Source organism: Drosophila rhopaloa, unplaced genomic scaffold, assembly GCF_018152115.1.
Source record: "Drosophila rhopaloa isolate 14029-0021.01 unplaced genomic scaffold, ASM1815211v1 contig_178, whole genome shotgun sequence".
Classification (NCBI taxonomy): domain Eukaryota; kingdom Metazoa; phylum Arthropoda; class Insecta; order Diptera; family Drosophilidae; genus Drosophila; species Drosophila rhopaloa.
Window position 1 is genome coordinate 1,370,273 of NW_025335059.1, and position 16,248 is coordinate 1,386,520.

A 16,248-nucleotide genomic window follows, 5' to 3' on the forward strand; every position below is an offset into this window, starting at 1 on the left:
AGCCAACCGATACGGCGAAAAAGGAGTTGTGCGAGTGCCAAACGAAATCAAATCAAAAAGTTCACAAAAATGCCAGACCAACAGAAATTAAGTTATAAAATTTTAAGGACTATGCGCAGTTTAATTTCCAAATGCCATGCCACAATCCACACCCCAACCGCCCACCTCCCAGAGATACACACAGGTGGGCGGGGCAGGAGCTCAGGGGCAAGAGCGTATTGTGGTTTTTGTTATGCGCCGATTACCATAAAAACAAGCCAAAGAAAGTTGCCTCCTCCTGCCAGTCCGACGTGGTCGGAAACGGAAATCAAGAAAACAAAAAGAATGAGCCCAAATGAAGTCAAACCTGGCGCCCGCTCCTTCAGTTAATAAAGTTAGTTGCGTTTGCCTTGACGGCGAAAGTTTTGAGTTATAAGCGCGCAAATTATGGCTTACAACAAAGCAATGGCAGCGGTTGCAAAAAACAACCCACAATGCCGAACAAAGGAAAACAATTAACATGACGAAGACACATAAAATTTCCACTTCCATCCAGCCTTCCCTTGTAGTTGGGTGCGTCGAATTAGCAGTTGTATTTGCTGGCTCGAAATGTGCGTCAATCACGTGATGGGAGTCGGCTCCAAAACCCTCGGAAAATCCACTTTCTCACCCCAGAAAAGCCGACTCTTGTCTGCGTCTTGTTGTTTTGTTAATTTTAATACATGTACTTTTTATCGCTCGGCATTCCCCAGCAAGCTGCTGGCTGAATTAAGCCATTTGTTAGCTGTATCTGTGGCTTAGCTTTCGGCAACTCCTCCTCTCTTCCTTGCAGGACCCACTCCTTGGCTATCAATGCCAACTCTGGGCCAGGGGCCACAGGTCACAGCACATCACAGTTATTTTCGTGCAAACGGCATATTTTTTATGGCTTGTCGCTGGATTCTTGTTTCTCGTGCTGTAATTAGACAAAATTGTTGACTGCCACGACTCCGCCCTGTGCCCCGCCCACTTAAAGGTAACCCCCAATTCATATCCACCCTCCCACCAGCGATTGTTCACTCAGTCCTTAATTCTGCCACTCATGTCTGCGGCTCGCACCACTGTTATCCTGCCGCTGGAGGTGTGTTTGACACTTGGCGTGTCGCGACGGCGAAATATTATTCCCGACCATAGACCATTCACTGAAAAAAAAATTAGTTTTAAAGAATCTACTAATAAAGATTAAGCTTTCTCTATTTTGTATAGAAACACTTTCGAAAAAAAGTTAATTTGAATTTATTTTTTTTATGTTTTGCTTGAAAACATCATATTTGAAATATTGAATTGTATTTATCTATTCTCTTTAACATATCTGATTTAAAACAATTTGGTTGAAATACAGATTTTTCTATAATTCTTGCTTTTAATTTCTGTCAAAAATATTAGTATTTTGGCCAAAACAACAATATGGAATGTTACACCTCGTAAAACTCTTTATAAAAGTCCTAATCGACTAACATTTCAAACTAAAAATGTTATTAAAAACTATTTTCGAAGATATAATTTCACATATTCTGTTCAATTTAAAGTTTAAGTTGGATAAATATATAATATTCATATTATTAAATCCAATTTCTAGAACTCTAACATCGATTTTTTACAAGAATAAGAATTTGTGTCAAGTTTTTATAAACTTTGTATTTTTAAAAACAAACTCAGTTTATTGAACAAATAAAAACTAAATTAAATGATAACGAAATTAGTTACTCATCACAAATCGAGTGCTAGATTAGAGTTGTTTACACCAAACACTTATCAAATTATTCACTGTGTTCGAACACGGGGATGATCTTTGGGCAAGAACAGTTCATTCGGGTTTTATTGTGATTATTCAGAGTGTGCATGTGTATAAAAAAAATTCCACTTTTATAATTATGCAGCAAATGCGTGTCACCAGAGGCGCCGAACTACCAGATTTCCCGGCAGCGACCGCGGTGGTCGGGCAGATAACCCGGCTGGCAGGGGAAGTCGATCATGGCCACCTCCATCATGTTCACCTCGGTGACGGGCTGTCCGGCGACTGGCGGCACCTTGGACGCCTCGAGGGCGGCCAGTACCTGCTGCTCGTCCAGCTCGACGCACTGGTTGGGCCTTCCCAGGGTCTTCTGGTTGTTGGGGCAGTCGATCCGCTTCAGGCAGTACTTCAAACAGGGCCGCGGAACGGGCACCTGGGTTAACTTTTTCTTGCAGGTGAAGTGCGCCTCACAGCCCTCTCCAATGGCGGGCACATTGTTGTTAATGAACAGCGATTGACGTGGCTCCTCCGTAGTCGTTGTTGTCGTAGATGTGGTACTCGTCGAGGGGGACTCGCGGTGGAAGATCTTGGCCAGGAGACCGGCCTGCGCGACGGTGACCAGCAGAACGGCCAAAAAAGCCACCAGAAACTTCTTCATCGCCGACTTGTTTGCACTGCGACTGTCGTTCGACTACAAAGCTTTGCCAGTTTTCAAGAGCGGCAATCTGCGGCCGCCGGCATTCGATAACCTCTGACCCCAGAACTGCGGCAGGGCGATAAACAGTCAACCCGCATCTAAACTCACACATTTGTGTTCGCCTATAATTCCAGACAGTTTTTCTATCACTTTTGGTTGGCTTTAAATTGGTTTATCACAAAATTGAATTGCATTTGAGGTGAGCGGAGGTCTGGGCGGCGTGGGCCACACGCACTTTTGGCAAATTTGACACAGGAATTGAATTATCTGCATTCCGTGAACCGCAAAATTGTATAAATAAATATTAGTCAATTCGGTATTTCATACATGCGTATGCATAATTTTGACCTGCCATGGGAAAGCCGAGGGCGGACCAAACTGCCAGTTTAATAAAATGGAAAATAAAGCAGGGCAGGAAACACGCTCGAAAAATCGACACATATATTCATTGATAATGTCGATGGGCTGCTGATTTGTAAATTGCGCTTTAAGTGGATTTAATTGATAAGAACTTTTTGTAAGAGAGCCGGTCGTAATTCGTTCTGTTTGACAAACCTGATAGTCATTTGACTATAGTTATTAAACTAAAACTGTATTAGACGTCATTAAAAATTTAAATGGACAGCCAATGAAACCTCAATTATTTTCAATTATTTGTGTTGTGATAAGTACTTATAATTCTAAATTGGTTCAAAACATAAACTTGAAACCTAAGCCATTTGTGATTTAATATAGAGTTAATTAAGACGATACATAAAATAATGGTTTAATTAGTCAACTATTTGACATTTAAATTTAAGCTGCGATCCCATGACAAAGGATTAAGAAAGCTTTGAAAACCTTTATTAAGCCGCCCTTCGGCTCGTTTAATAAAGTATACAAAGGTTGTAATTGGTTATTTAATACGACATTGTCTTAGAGGCGCTACTCCTAGGTGTCTTACAAGAAGGCCCAAAATGTCGAACGCATCAGATATCGCTCATTATTGGGAACCAAGCTCCGCATGCCGTTCAATGGGTCACCAACAAAAGCCGACTGGGCTCATGGTATTTGGGTGATTTTACAGATGGGGGCGTAATGGAGCATCTGCAGCTCATTGTCGACGTGGGGGCACTCCTTTGAAATCATGGAACAGTTGCAAACTATTTGAATAATTGATATTAATCGGGGCCAAGAGCTGTCAAAACTAATTTGTGATGTGTTTCGAAAGCCAGATTATTGATGATGATTATGACCGGGGCCTAATGAAGGCAGCGTCTAATGGAAGTGGTTGTTCTGACAATTGACCCATCGACAGACGCGCTGAGTAGTTGCTTCTAGTTTTGGCCGATTGTCCTCCCACAGAGGCATTAATTACACTTGGACTCGAGAAATTGATTCGCCTTCGACGTGGCAAACTTCGACCGACCATTGTCTGGATGGGAAATCGCTTAATATGTATTAACATTTATTGCCGGCCAAACTTTTGGAGCGAGAGGGAAGAAAAGAAATGCTAAGACAACAGCAGTCCGGAAATTGCCGAACACTGATACTTCCGCCGGAAATAGGTTCAATTCTTGTTGTTCACGCTGCAGGAGGTGCTTGCTGGTCTCGAAGTAAATTAAGTTAAGGTCGATGGAGTTCTATCGGTCGATCTAATATGAAGGACAACGCCTGTTTGGCGCCTTTCTCTCACTTTCTCTCTCAGTTATCAATAGAAACACATTTCACATTTGTCGTAAAGGCGGCTTAATTGCCGCCCACTCCCCGGTTTACAGGGCTTTGCACAATAAACAGATCATAATCTGGCTAAAACTATCAATTTCAAGCCAAACAGAAGGGAATATCTCAATCTGAAGCTCGAGTCGAAATGGAGGAATGTGACAAAAAACAAATGAAAATGCTTTACAACATAAAAACAAACTGGAGAGCGGGATGAAATCGGGATGGCTGGGGCGACGGCAACGATGTGTTAACACTTAGGAGGACGAACGAGCAGTGGCCGGGTGACAATGAAGACAGCCGAAATCCTTCGATAGGTTCTGGAGGTCCTTTATGTCCTGGAGGAGGCGGTGGCTGTCGACTGCGACGACTGGAACGTCTGTGCGTCCTCATAGATTTACGCACACTTAAGCAGCGTTTACTCAGTCCTCCAACTTCAAATAGTCGTATAAATTGTTCGGCAGGCGCAACTGTAGCCCGGGCTTTTTGTTTCTGCTCCTCTTTGTCTTTGGCTTTCGGTTGAACTGCTGTCCGGACGGAGATTCAGCGGGGAGGAGGAAGGGGGAGTGGCACTTCCGGGGCGTGAATGAAGTGCCATGTTCTCACGCTCACGCATTTGCCAAGTGCCTGCCGGCCCACATGTCGTATGAGTTTTATTTCCCTCTGTTTATATGACTGTCTCTGTGCGCTCAATCGTTTCTGAGACACATTTATTTGCTCTGCTGCTGCTGCTTCTTCGTCTTCGTTGCTGCTTCTTTTGTTAGTTTAACAAATAAAATTAGTGCTATAAACATTCGTTTGCCAAAGCCTCTATACGTGGCTCTATAGCAGTACCCACAGGGAACTAAATTAAAGTTGCCTTTAAAAACAAAAAAATAAAGGTTTTCTCTTAAATGACTTTAATTTAGAATCCTCCCTCTAATCACCCCACTAGTAACTTCTATATATTTGTTTACACAATCGCAACTCTTTGCCACTTCATAAGTTTTTTTTCTGTTTCTGTGCCACCCACTTCCTTGGGGGATTTATTGCCACAGCGAATCTGCTGGTATCACCAGGGGTCCGAGGAGTTGGAAAACAGAAGGAAAGCTAGACAAGGACCGAGCTTGTATCCCATTTCCGGCTGATGACTCGGATGTTTGTTTTAGCGGCGGCATTCCACTGTGCTGCAGCTCTATCCAAGACACTGCCACATCGCAGCAATATTTGCACTGCCGATTCGATTCAAGCTGGAAGAAATATCTATTAAATTTATTTTATATGTGCGGCGTATCGAAACAAATGCATTTTGCGCACAAATAGCCGGCGGGTGGCATAAAGCATCACAAAAGATGCTCAAAAGGTAAACACAATGATAAACAAACAAAGCATTGGCGGAAGTAATTGGGGTGTCGACTAGGCGATATTCTACGATATACAGCTTAGTTATGGGTTTTCAAATTTGGTCAAATTTTTCATCTAAATTTATTTAACTAGAAAGAATTTGATTTTTAGTCTTACTAAGTCATTGTATTTTTAAATGATTAACTTAATTATTCAATATTATATTTTGTATTCAATTTTATAAAAAAGAAACATCCCAATGACCTTTAATAATTCAAATTATTAAGACGAGACGTGAATAAGTCCAAATTTTTGTATACAAATTATGTATTAATTTAAGTATAATCAAATAAGAATATTTTGTTTTTCAGCTTAAGTTTGTATCAACTCTTCAGAGCGTATACCTTAAATAAGCCGCATTCCCTTTAGTTACTCGCCACTTTGTCTTTTAGATGACTATAAGTGGGCCTCATTCTCAATTTCCTCTTCTTGGGAGGGAAGAACACGTGTCCCTGCACCCATCTAGGATGCCATTTAATGGCATATTTTTGGGTGCTAGTGGCCTCCGGCCCGAAGGCTAGACATTTTTTGTCTATACACATGACAAAGAGCCCCTTTGTCTGCCATTAAAATGGCACACTCTCCGGCAGCTATATTTATGATAGGATCGGCACATATGAGGCCATTGGCGTATGTGATTATATAATTTCAATTTCAGACACGCAGGCACAGGGCAGCCAGGCACATGATTATAATTCGCTGTTGGACAGCCACTAAATTGCAGAATTCTCGCTTAGCAAACACAGAAACAAATTGCTGCGAATAAATTTTATTATTATCGCAATTGAATTGAATTTGCGATAAACGTAGAAATAATTCGCATGTTGCACATGACCGCAGTGGTGGCGGGGAATCGATCCGGATTTGAATGGCCAGTTGGCTCTCAAAATCTCAGCCAGTAGGTCGTCCTTCTGTGCAGGAGAAGGGGAATCGGAATCGGAATTGAAATCGGGATCCGTAGCATGTTCCTGTGTGTTGTAATCCCTGGCAAAGCGATTATAGTTTTTGTTTGAATTTTGAATGGGCGCACGGGAGTGGGCACTATTTACATTGATGCACTTCAGCCGCATTTTAATTGGATGCTAACTGCGCCTCCTGCCCACATTTTGGCGATTAGCGCTCAATGGAGTCCGCAGTTACTCTATTTCCAATTTGAATGCAAATGCTTCTGGTCAGCAGGAGGGCGATAACAATGGTTTCGGTTTATGCCCGCTTAATTCGCTGCCATGCGGTAAATGGTAATAAGCGCACTCTCGCAGTTCCAGAATGGCCGTGAACCGGCAGCTGATTGTTATTTATTTTAGTTTTTGCCAGGGCCATTTGTTCTATAATTTGTCACTGCAGCCGAGCCATAAAATTCGTTTTAGATATGTGTATATATGTGTAGGGCCTAGAGCTAACAAATTGGTGTATTTTATGGGCTTGTCACGGCAAACGTTTGGACCGGGCTGGCTTAAAAGCTAATTACATTTTATTTGTGTACATATTTGAGCCCCTCTCATTAGCAGGTTGGACCTCTATACCAAAGTTTTCACCCCAACTTTCTCCGTTCACCTTTCTCCGTTCTTCACTTGGCTTCACACTTGCCCGCATTCATGTAAAAATCGAGCAGCCATTCAGGGCTCAGCCTTACTTGAGTTCAATTAAAACCGCACTTGTAGTTGTTTGCATAACAAACACACTCAGAGCACTCGACACACTCTCGGCCAACTGGTCAAGCAACCGCAATGCCCGGCCACGCCCCCTCGTCCTTGCCCATCTACCGCCCATAATGCAAAACGAACTCAGTCAAAGGCTCGACGCAGTCATTGTTGGCCATTGTTTAACAATTAACCGCAAATTGAATGCAATTAAATAAATAACGGTGTTGAACCTTTGTGCAAACGATGTAGGCACGTGTACGCGTCGCCGAAGTCGCTCCTCCAGCTCTTCTCCTGCCGCATATATGGTATATACCCACTATATGGCATAGTGTATCCCGTTTTGTGAGGGTATGTGTGTGCCTCACTGCCGGGTCAACGGTGAGCGCAGTGCAAACACACGCACCAACACACTCACCCTTCGCTGGCCTGCGTATGTGCGTTGTACAAATGAAATGAAATATTACGTATACGCCACGTCGGTCCATTGGCCAGCAAACAAACGCACTCTCGCACAATGGCCGGCCAGCTGAAGTTGCCTGCTGGGCCGCGTGCGTATTTGCCAAAGTTATTGTTGAACTCGATCCGTAGAGCAATCGGCCAGCGCCTAGACCTATTTTTTTATAGAGCGTTTCGCATATGGAAATTGGCTGAGAAGTTTTACTTTGTCGCTGCCGATTGCACTTTTTTGTCATTATAATTAATAACAAATAATATAATATAATATAAATATTACAATTTGTATTATAATTCCTCACAATAGATTCAGATATATTTTTAAGAAGCTAATGTGTAAGAGTAAATTCTCAATCATTAATTTAATTACTATATTGTTATGAAAGAGTCAATTGCATAATCAATTTTAAATGCATAGTACATTTGGAAAACGTTAAAGCTCGTTAAAGACATGTATTTAAGGACTTAATTTATTCGATGCTTTTAAATCGACAACATTCATCAGCTGTGATAATAGATATTGCCATTTATCATGTCAAAACAATAAACATTATTTTTAAGTTCATATCTAATAAAATATAAAATCTAATAAGACATAATTAATTCTTATCTGGCATATATGGTCTTAAGTTTGAAACATTAAAAATATAATAAATATAGTACTGTTTTCATCTAGAATTCCTGGACTTCGGGCTAGTCGTTGACCCACTGCCAGTCGCAGTGTAGAACAATTTATTGTGACTGCAGGCAGCGTCGACGAACGCAACACAGGCCGTAGAAACTGAGCCAATTAATCGCTGTACCCTGCAGTTGAAAGTCCGGCCGATAAAAAGCCGCGACTCAAGCGCACTTAAAGCGCATAAATGAGTAGTTAAGAGATTGCCACACACTTTGCATTGATTGATGGATTTGTTTTGTTCCCATTCAGGCCATTCGAGGGGCAAGTGCCAATTGCCAAAGTTGGCTTCCCATTCATGGGCGTCGGGAATGGGGGCCTGAATGCCCAATTTGACACTTTTTATTGAGCTGTTTTGTTTTGTGATCGGTGGAAAAAATTTCAATTTGCTATCCGGATGGGTTGCCAGGGACATGTGCACGCAATCTAAAACTTGTATGACAACGACACTGCACCCATTGCTTGTGTTTCAATTTGGCCCGCCCGCCACGCTGATTGTCTATTTGCCAGGACAAGGACTAGTACCAGGACCACATCCGAAAAAATAGCTGCATTCGAGCGTATGGAGTATTTTGCAACTGCAAACACGACCCACCGCGAAGCGAGTATGAAACACGAAACGCAAATGTTAAATGTCAGTAAGACATGCAAAGATACTGTCACACATTGCGGCCTGTTCGATAGCGGCGGCGGAAAGGATAATGCAGGGCTCCATTAAATTCGGGCCCCTCGCATTGATTGACTTTCATATACATATACCATACGTTCGCAGTCCTTTTGAATCTCGACCTGCTGCCAACGGGGACGGCACAAAAGGACCTGCGCTCGTGTGTTATGACAATTTATTGCCTGGTGTTTGACGAAATTGAATAGCCCAGCGCTGCATATTGTTGGCTGGCATCGCACGATGGTGATGGAAATTGGAAATTGAAAATTGTTTGCAGCAAATCAAGTGGCAGCAAAAAGCCCGGAAAGGACTTTTCCAACAATGGTATAATTGAATTGCCTGCCATTAAGCCACATCGCACCTCTGGCTGCTCGACTGCTTCAAATGTGTGTGTGGACTGCTCGCTTTTTTAATGATTTCTGAATCCGGGACGAATTTAAATTTCTTAGAACCATCAACATGACCAATCCACATCTTTTGTTCCCGGCCAGGTCCTTCCTTATTCATGCGAAACTTTCGCATTTCGACAAACAAGAAGTCAAATTGAAAAGTTTTTATTTTGTCAACAGCAGGGGATGAAAAAAGTGAAATTAGAAGCCGCGACTGGGAAAGTGAAACAAAGTTGGCAGCGCAGTACAATTGCCGCGCTGTGTTTCCAACTCGAGCTGAACAAATAGCGGCGAACACATAACGTACAAAGTTAAAGTCGGGCATGTCCCTTTATTTTCCGCACTCCAATTTAACTTTGATGCTTTCTTTGAGTGGATTATCACATAATTGTGAAATATCGATTGGCAATTAGTGAAACTGCATTCGCATTATTTGCAGCCTCAAGATTTCCAAGAAGGCAGCGTAAAAGTGATGACCAAGACAGACGCAGATAAGTTGCAGCCTGGGAGGTAATTATTATTCTTAATTATCCACGGATGGGTGGCCAGGCCAAGGAAAATCCATAGAAAGCTGCCCCATCACCATCCATTCTGCTCCTCTGCCTTGCTCCTTCGCAGGGCAATTATGCAAACGCTGGGCCCGACAAGACAAAACAATGCCGAGATAGAGCTTTCTTTTTGGCTCAGCTCTCGCGCTCGTTAATTGTAATTGAAGTTTGTAATTAAAAAGTTTATACGAAGCGCTGGGTCATTAAAACAAAACGATGCTGGCTAATACAACTACTGGATACTATGGCTCCGGAAGCTGAAACTGGGCGAGCCGGGTTCAGGTAGCACTCGCACTCGGCATTAATTTTGATTTAAATGGTGTGTAAACGCTTTTAAACTTCCGAGATTTGTGTGGCCTTGCTTCTGGCACTTTTCTTGGCCGCAATTGAGTTATTGGACTCATTAGCGCTGGCTTTTTGCCGAGGGATGCAGCCCGAAAGCGGATCCGGTTCGACTAATTACCACTCTGATGAATGGGTGGGTAGGGCACGAGGCCAGGCATCCTCCGGCAGGACTGCCGGTTTGCTTACCTCCACCTTATCAGCCAATCAAAGTGGGTAAACATCGCACACACCACACACACCACACACACGCACTCGTTGGCACACAAAAACGGCGAGCAAACGACCCCAACCTAATCATGAATAATGTGCCACATATTCACACAATAAAATCAAGAAAAAGGCAACACAAATATCATAACAAGCAGTCTGGCAGGCACAGTTCGCCACCCCCCCTCGCCCTTCGAGCGATCCTATCAGCCGAAATGTGACACAGGCCACGCGCGTAAGGGGGACTGAAATAGGGGGTGGTACACCGAGAAAAAAAATAGCCTAAAAAAGATTACAGTGGCTGTTCTGAAATAGAATTTAGTCCGAACCTACACTACATACAAATTTGTATAACTTTGCAAATGGCATTATAATTTTGTAAGAAACGATGACGGTTTTGTGCAGCGGTGGACCTAATCAATTGATTCCAGTTTAATGTAAAAAAATGTTTTTAACGAATTCAACGAGGTATGTTATGACATTCAACCGTTCGGCTTAACCCCTTACGAAATTAAAAAAATGTAGCCCATAACTTTTCTTATAGTCATTCGATTTCAAATTGGCATACATTAAAATGATTGTGGTTAAATTCCCTAAAAATCTGTGTTAAAATGTAGGCTTGTATTTTTTGGTCGATTTTCCGTCATTTTAATGATGTTACCCCTTTCCAAAATTTCAAAAAAATGGCCTTGCAGAAAAGTGGCCAAAAACTGCACTTCTGAGCCTTTAACTTTTCTTACAGACATCCGATTTCAAAGTGGCATACTTCTAAATGATTGTTGTTTAATTCTCTAAAAATCTGTTCTTTCAGTTTGTTTTGTATTTTGGGATCGATTTTCCGTCATTTTAATGATGTTTCCCTTTCCAAAGTTTAAAAAGGTTTAAAAGGTTTAAAAAAACAAAAAAAAAAAAAAAAAAACTTAAAATGAATGTTGTTTAATTCTAAAAATTGTGTTTTCTTTTTTTGTTTTTGGGGTTTTAGTTCAATTTTCAAAAAATGGCTTTGCAAAAAAGTGTCCAAAAACTGCACTTCTGAGCCCATAAATTTTCTTAGAAACATCCGATTTCAAAGTGGCATACTTCTAAATGATTGTTGTTTAATTCTCTAAAAATCTGTGTTTTCAGTTTGTTTTTTATTTTTTGGTTGATTTTTCTTTATTTTAATGACTCTTTACCCCTTACCCCTTTCCAAAATTTCAAAAAATGGCTTTGCAGAAAAGTGACCAAGAACTGTCAAATTGGGCTTTTATTTTTGAGCCGCATTTATGATGTTACCCTTTTCATTTTAAAAACAGACATCCTGTTGTTCGATTTCAAAGTGGTATATCTATAAAAGCATATGGTCTAATTTCCTAAAACCTGCGTTTGTATTTTAAAGTCAATTACAATAAAAAATTGTCGGATTAAATTTCCGTTGTTTTTACATTTACACTTTCACCATTTTAAAAATACATAAATATTTTTTGTTTTATTTAGATACTGATTTTTTTTGCCAGTGTATGTAGGGTGGCGCGCGCGTATTAAATATGCGTGTCATGTCCATTTATTTGGCTTTGTTGTCACCTTCGGCCATGTTGACTTTTCAATCTCGCCGAACACTCCACGCTGGGGAAATCGCACGAGGAACGGCGACATAAGCAGGGCCAATCTGGATAATGCTGAAAACATATTTCGAACATCTCCCTGATCCCCGTGGCTCGACTTGATTGAATGGGCCTAGACCAGGGCCAGACATCTAAAGTGCACACGCATGACTTGCCGGGCGCATCGCATCCAATTCCCCCACTGCCTTCACTCATGACAAAATATTTTTAAGCCCCAGTCGGCCGCTTAATCAGCATTTGTCAAATGAAAAACCTTTCACCAGTTCTTGGGCTTGGCTTTGCGCCTGGCCTGGCCAAAATGACAATGACATTGCCGAGGCTGGCAAATGGCTTTCTCTTTGTGTATATTAGTCAGTGTGTGGCTGCTGCTGCTTCTTGACAATGACACCAAAATGCCGGCATTATGCGGGCTGGTGGCTGCATTGAGTCTAACGTCAACTGTTTCAGTTGACAAATTCGAGCAAAAAGTAAAGTAAAGATGTCCCAGCCAGCAGCAGGCGAACGACTGAGTGTGTCTGTGTGTGTGTCTGGGGAATGGTTGTGGGGGTTTTTTTTGAGGGGGGTTCCCAGCAGCAGGTGAATCAGCCACCTGGGTAAGCAAACACACAAAGGCGACTGACTGCTTTTCCCAATGCGAAACTGGCAAATTTCCATAAATCATATTAACCCACATTTGACATTACCCACCGTCTTTCCCCTCGCCTCCCCCTGGCATTGTTTGCCTAAAAGTTTTCATTTTGCACATTTGGCATAGTTTTTCCTTCTACTCAACTTTGTGCAGCTTCCTTCCTTGAAGCCTGCACTTAAAAATTTCCCTTGAAATTGTTAGCCCGGAGAAAGGTTTTCAGGGCCAACGAGCTTCCTTAATGAATATCGAAGCTCTCAACCTGAAATCGCAAATGAAGGTACAGGTAAATAATTTAGGTTGAGTGAATATTGATGTACATTATGTGGAACACAGAATATCTTTCAGAGAGTCGAATTCGAATGGCATGCATTTTTTATCCTAATTACCACCGAAAAATCGAAATACCCAGCAGATTCACATGCTCAAGACTTGGGCGGTTGCCATTGTGGGGTAATAAATCATTTTTATTGTTAGCACTTAAAATGCCATTGTGTTGCAATAAAGTCGCCATAGTAAAACACGAACATTTGGTCGACGAGCAGAGCAGAGTGAAGAATATGGGCCACAAAAACCAAACGCTGACCTGGTACTTGAGCCCTGGAGTGCTAATCCTGGCAGGAGGAGCCAAATTGAATCGGGATGTCTGGCCTGTCATTAGTTTTAATTCTTATTTCGGGATTGTGTGGTCTTGCAGCGAGGTCCTAGCTGAACCTCCTGGGTAATTATGCAATCACTTCTTGGCATGGCCCCCGAAACGAACTGCTTGCATGTCCTCTTCTCAGGCTCCAGGACTCTTCAAGACTCCTTCCGGCCTTTTGGCATTACAAATTGCCGCCATACGCGAAGTAATGCTTTGCTATTTGTACAAAATGCTAATTTGATTAATCCGCGTTTCAGTTTTATGAGGCCGCGCTTGTTTTGCGTCGCATTAAATCCATTTTTCAGCAGACTCGCGTGCCGTCACCCGAGCGAATAGTGAATGGCGAAGGCCGACCTGGTACCGAATGCTCCACATCTGCCGGCCAGGACGAGCGACTAGGCTAAGGCCAGCTCCCAATTAGGATAATCGCCGGCGGGAAATGTTAATTTAAATGTGAATGATTGTGGCTCTACTTCTGCTTCAGTTTCTGTTGACTTTGTTGCTCTGGACTTTCGTGTCGGCGATTGCGTGCTAGAATACATGTGTTTGGGGGCGCGGAAGTTGAGTCGATTGTGTAACCGCTTGGCTAAGCTTGATTCCGAATTGGACTCTCTCGTGACAGGCGGCCATGCGTGGGGCATTGATTGAGGGGGGGGATAAGATAGGCTACTCGGTGGCGGGGAAATCCCACTTCGAATCCTCGTCGAAAATCTCGCGATGACACTGGGGCATAGCGCTCCAGTCGCGAGCAGCCTGTTCCCGGATCGCGGATCTCGGTGACTTATCTGTCGATCTCCAGGTACAAGTCCAGGAAGTTGCGAAAGGCAATCGTTGAAAGCATATTTTGCTTTACTGCCTTGATCCTCGACCTTCTTTCGGCGGCGATGGAGGGAATACTGATGGCTGTGGAGCGAATGCTGATGGCGCTGCTGGAATTCATACCGAAGACGGGTTGTGGCCGGAAATCAGCAATTTCATCGCAGATTCGTGGTTTAGGGGATCGCTTGACCTTTGTTTTATTCTGGACTGCCAGCGTTTTTGGCTTAAAGGTCCTGACCCTCGGCATTGGCTTGTCCGCGATGGCTGGAATACTGACGACGCCAATGGAGGGCATACTGATGTCTGGATGTGGCTGGTAAGCATCCATTTCCTCGCACTTTAGGGATCGCTTGACCTTAGGCTTACTCTTTTTAATAACTTTCCGTTGCCGCTTTTTGGCTGGTTTGGCTTTCCTAGAAACCGCCGGCTTGTGCTCAATCATCAACATATCGGAAATAGGACAGCTCTACAAAATTAGTGGGAAAACCAAGTTGAAATTGATCCGATATGTAATTTCAAACTACTGCACTTACCAGCTGGGCATATCTCATCCTTTGAGCCTGGGAAAATGTTCCCCACACACGGGCTGCATTTAAAAACGCATCCTTCCGCATCATTTCACTATGTTGCCTTGAATAGAGCCGCAAAAAATTTCTATACGCAGTTACTGACTCCTGACTTTCTTGTGATTGACTAAAAAAGTTGCCCATTTCGGAGAACTAATGATTTGGCTTGTAGATATAGAAAAAAATATTTTAATAAAAGAAATTTTGTACGGATTTTTAATTGTGTATATTGTTATCTGACTTAAACTGGTTTCAGCAACTTGACAGATAAGACCACGTTTGACAAATGAATAAAATAAGAATTATTTATTGGACTTAATAATTTTGAGTAAAAAGTGTGAAATGCTCAGATTCCTTTTTTGAATTTATTGTTAAGAACTTGTTAAATTAATTTCGTTAAAGCAGCAAATGCGATAACTTTAATCAACAGGTCACAAAGTGCGAAATTGAGATATATTAAATTTAATAAATAAATAACCACAATCAAACATTGATAATGTTTAGTCAATATTTTGGAAGCCTGAGTTGATTTAAGCTCATGTTTAAATATAAAACACTTTTCATGATTAAAGAGCTTCCTGCTCCCAAAATTGGTGATTGTGAGAGGGCCTACACAACTCCTTCCCGGTAATCTTATCGCTCGGCTAACGAACTAACGCCATTAGCCAACGCGACCGGTGCGACAACCAGTGGCTACGTAATAAAAAAAGGGCAACAACCGAACATTAGGCTTTTGGTCAGGGGAAGGGGGCAGCAGGACGAGGACGAGGACGAGGTGAAGCCTAATGAAATTCCATGGAAACATGTTCTCGCCTGATAAGCAGTCATTGGTCAATTGGCCAGGCAACCCACCTCGAAATGTGCACCACACAGGCAATGCCGCGGAAACGAGCGTGACGTGGCACGGAAAACGCGATCGCGACCAACAAAACACGAAATATGAAAAACTGCAGAGGCGAAAAGTCAATGTCGTTTGCAATGCAGCGCTGTAAATTATTTTACATGGCCGACTTAAGGCCAAATGCAAAGAATGAGGCAAATGGGGACTCGCAGAAGCTTTAAAAACAAAGCCCAGAGTAGAATTGCAGCCCGGATGAGCCGCACTTTCACCAAGCTCGCAATTTCTGGAGCAGCAGCAGATTGCAGTTTATTTACACTGAGGGGAAAAGTGTGGCTTACTGGGTTTTCATTTTTATTCGGAGGTTTGTCTGCAAGGTAATCATTAAGTAGGATTTAACGTGAAAAGCTTTATTATGAGATCGATGAAAGTGAATATAAATATGTAGATTCTTACGTCTTATAAGCCGCCTGAAATGTTGTCGTACATAATTCTTTCGAATGAGAATACAAATACTGATAATACAATTAAATTATTGAAAAAAAAAATGTGGTTGTTTTGGAAAAAATAATTGTCCAAAATGAATTATCATTTTCTTTTGCTACAGTTAAAGTTTTTTGTCTTTATTTTATAAACAGCTTATCAATGCATTAAAAACCACATGGTTTGATTGAAACTTCGAATGCATTTA

General features: G+C 42.1%; 2 protein-coding genes across 2 annotated transcripts; both read right to left on the minus strand.

The window, feature by feature from the left end:
• Window positions 1-1,237: 1,237 nt before the first annotated feature.
• Window positions 1,238-2,442, minus strand: LOC108052244. Its single transcript, XM_017134595.2, has one exon. It carries the CDS (start codon window positions 2,409-2,411, stop codon window positions 1,926-1,928), a length of 486 nt encoding a protein of 161 aa, XP_016990084.2. The 5' UTR covers window positions 2,412-2,442; the 3' UTR covers window positions 1,238-1,925.
• Window positions 2,443-13,137: 10,695 nt separating this feature from the next.
• Window positions 13,138-14,978, minus strand: LOC108052246. The gene is made up of 2 exons (XM_017134597.2): window positions 14,687-14,978; window positions 13,138-14,619 (listed from the first exon to the last, which is right to left on the minus strand). The coding sequence occupies exons 1-2, from the start codon at window positions 14,861-14,863 to the stop codon at window positions 14,116-14,118; spliced, it is 681 nt and encodes a 226-aa protein (XP_016990086.2). The 5' UTR covers window positions 14,864-14,978; the 3' UTR covers window positions 13,138-14,115.
• Window positions 14,979-16,248: the final 1,270 nt, after the last annotated feature.

Coding starts and splice junctions, on each gene's coding strand:
- LOC108052244 (XM_017134595.2), bottom strand. CDS start 2,411: ATGAAGAAGTTTCTGGTGGCTTTTTTGGCCGTTCTGCTGGTCACCGTC.
- LOC108052246 (XM_017134597.2), bottom strand. CDS start 14,863: ATGGGCAACTTTTTTAGTCAATCACAAGAAAGTCAGGAGTCAGTAACT. Junction 14,620..14,686: donor GGATGAGATATGCCCAGCTG/GTAAGTGCAGTA, acceptor CTAATTTTGTAG/AGCTGTCCTATTTCCGATAT.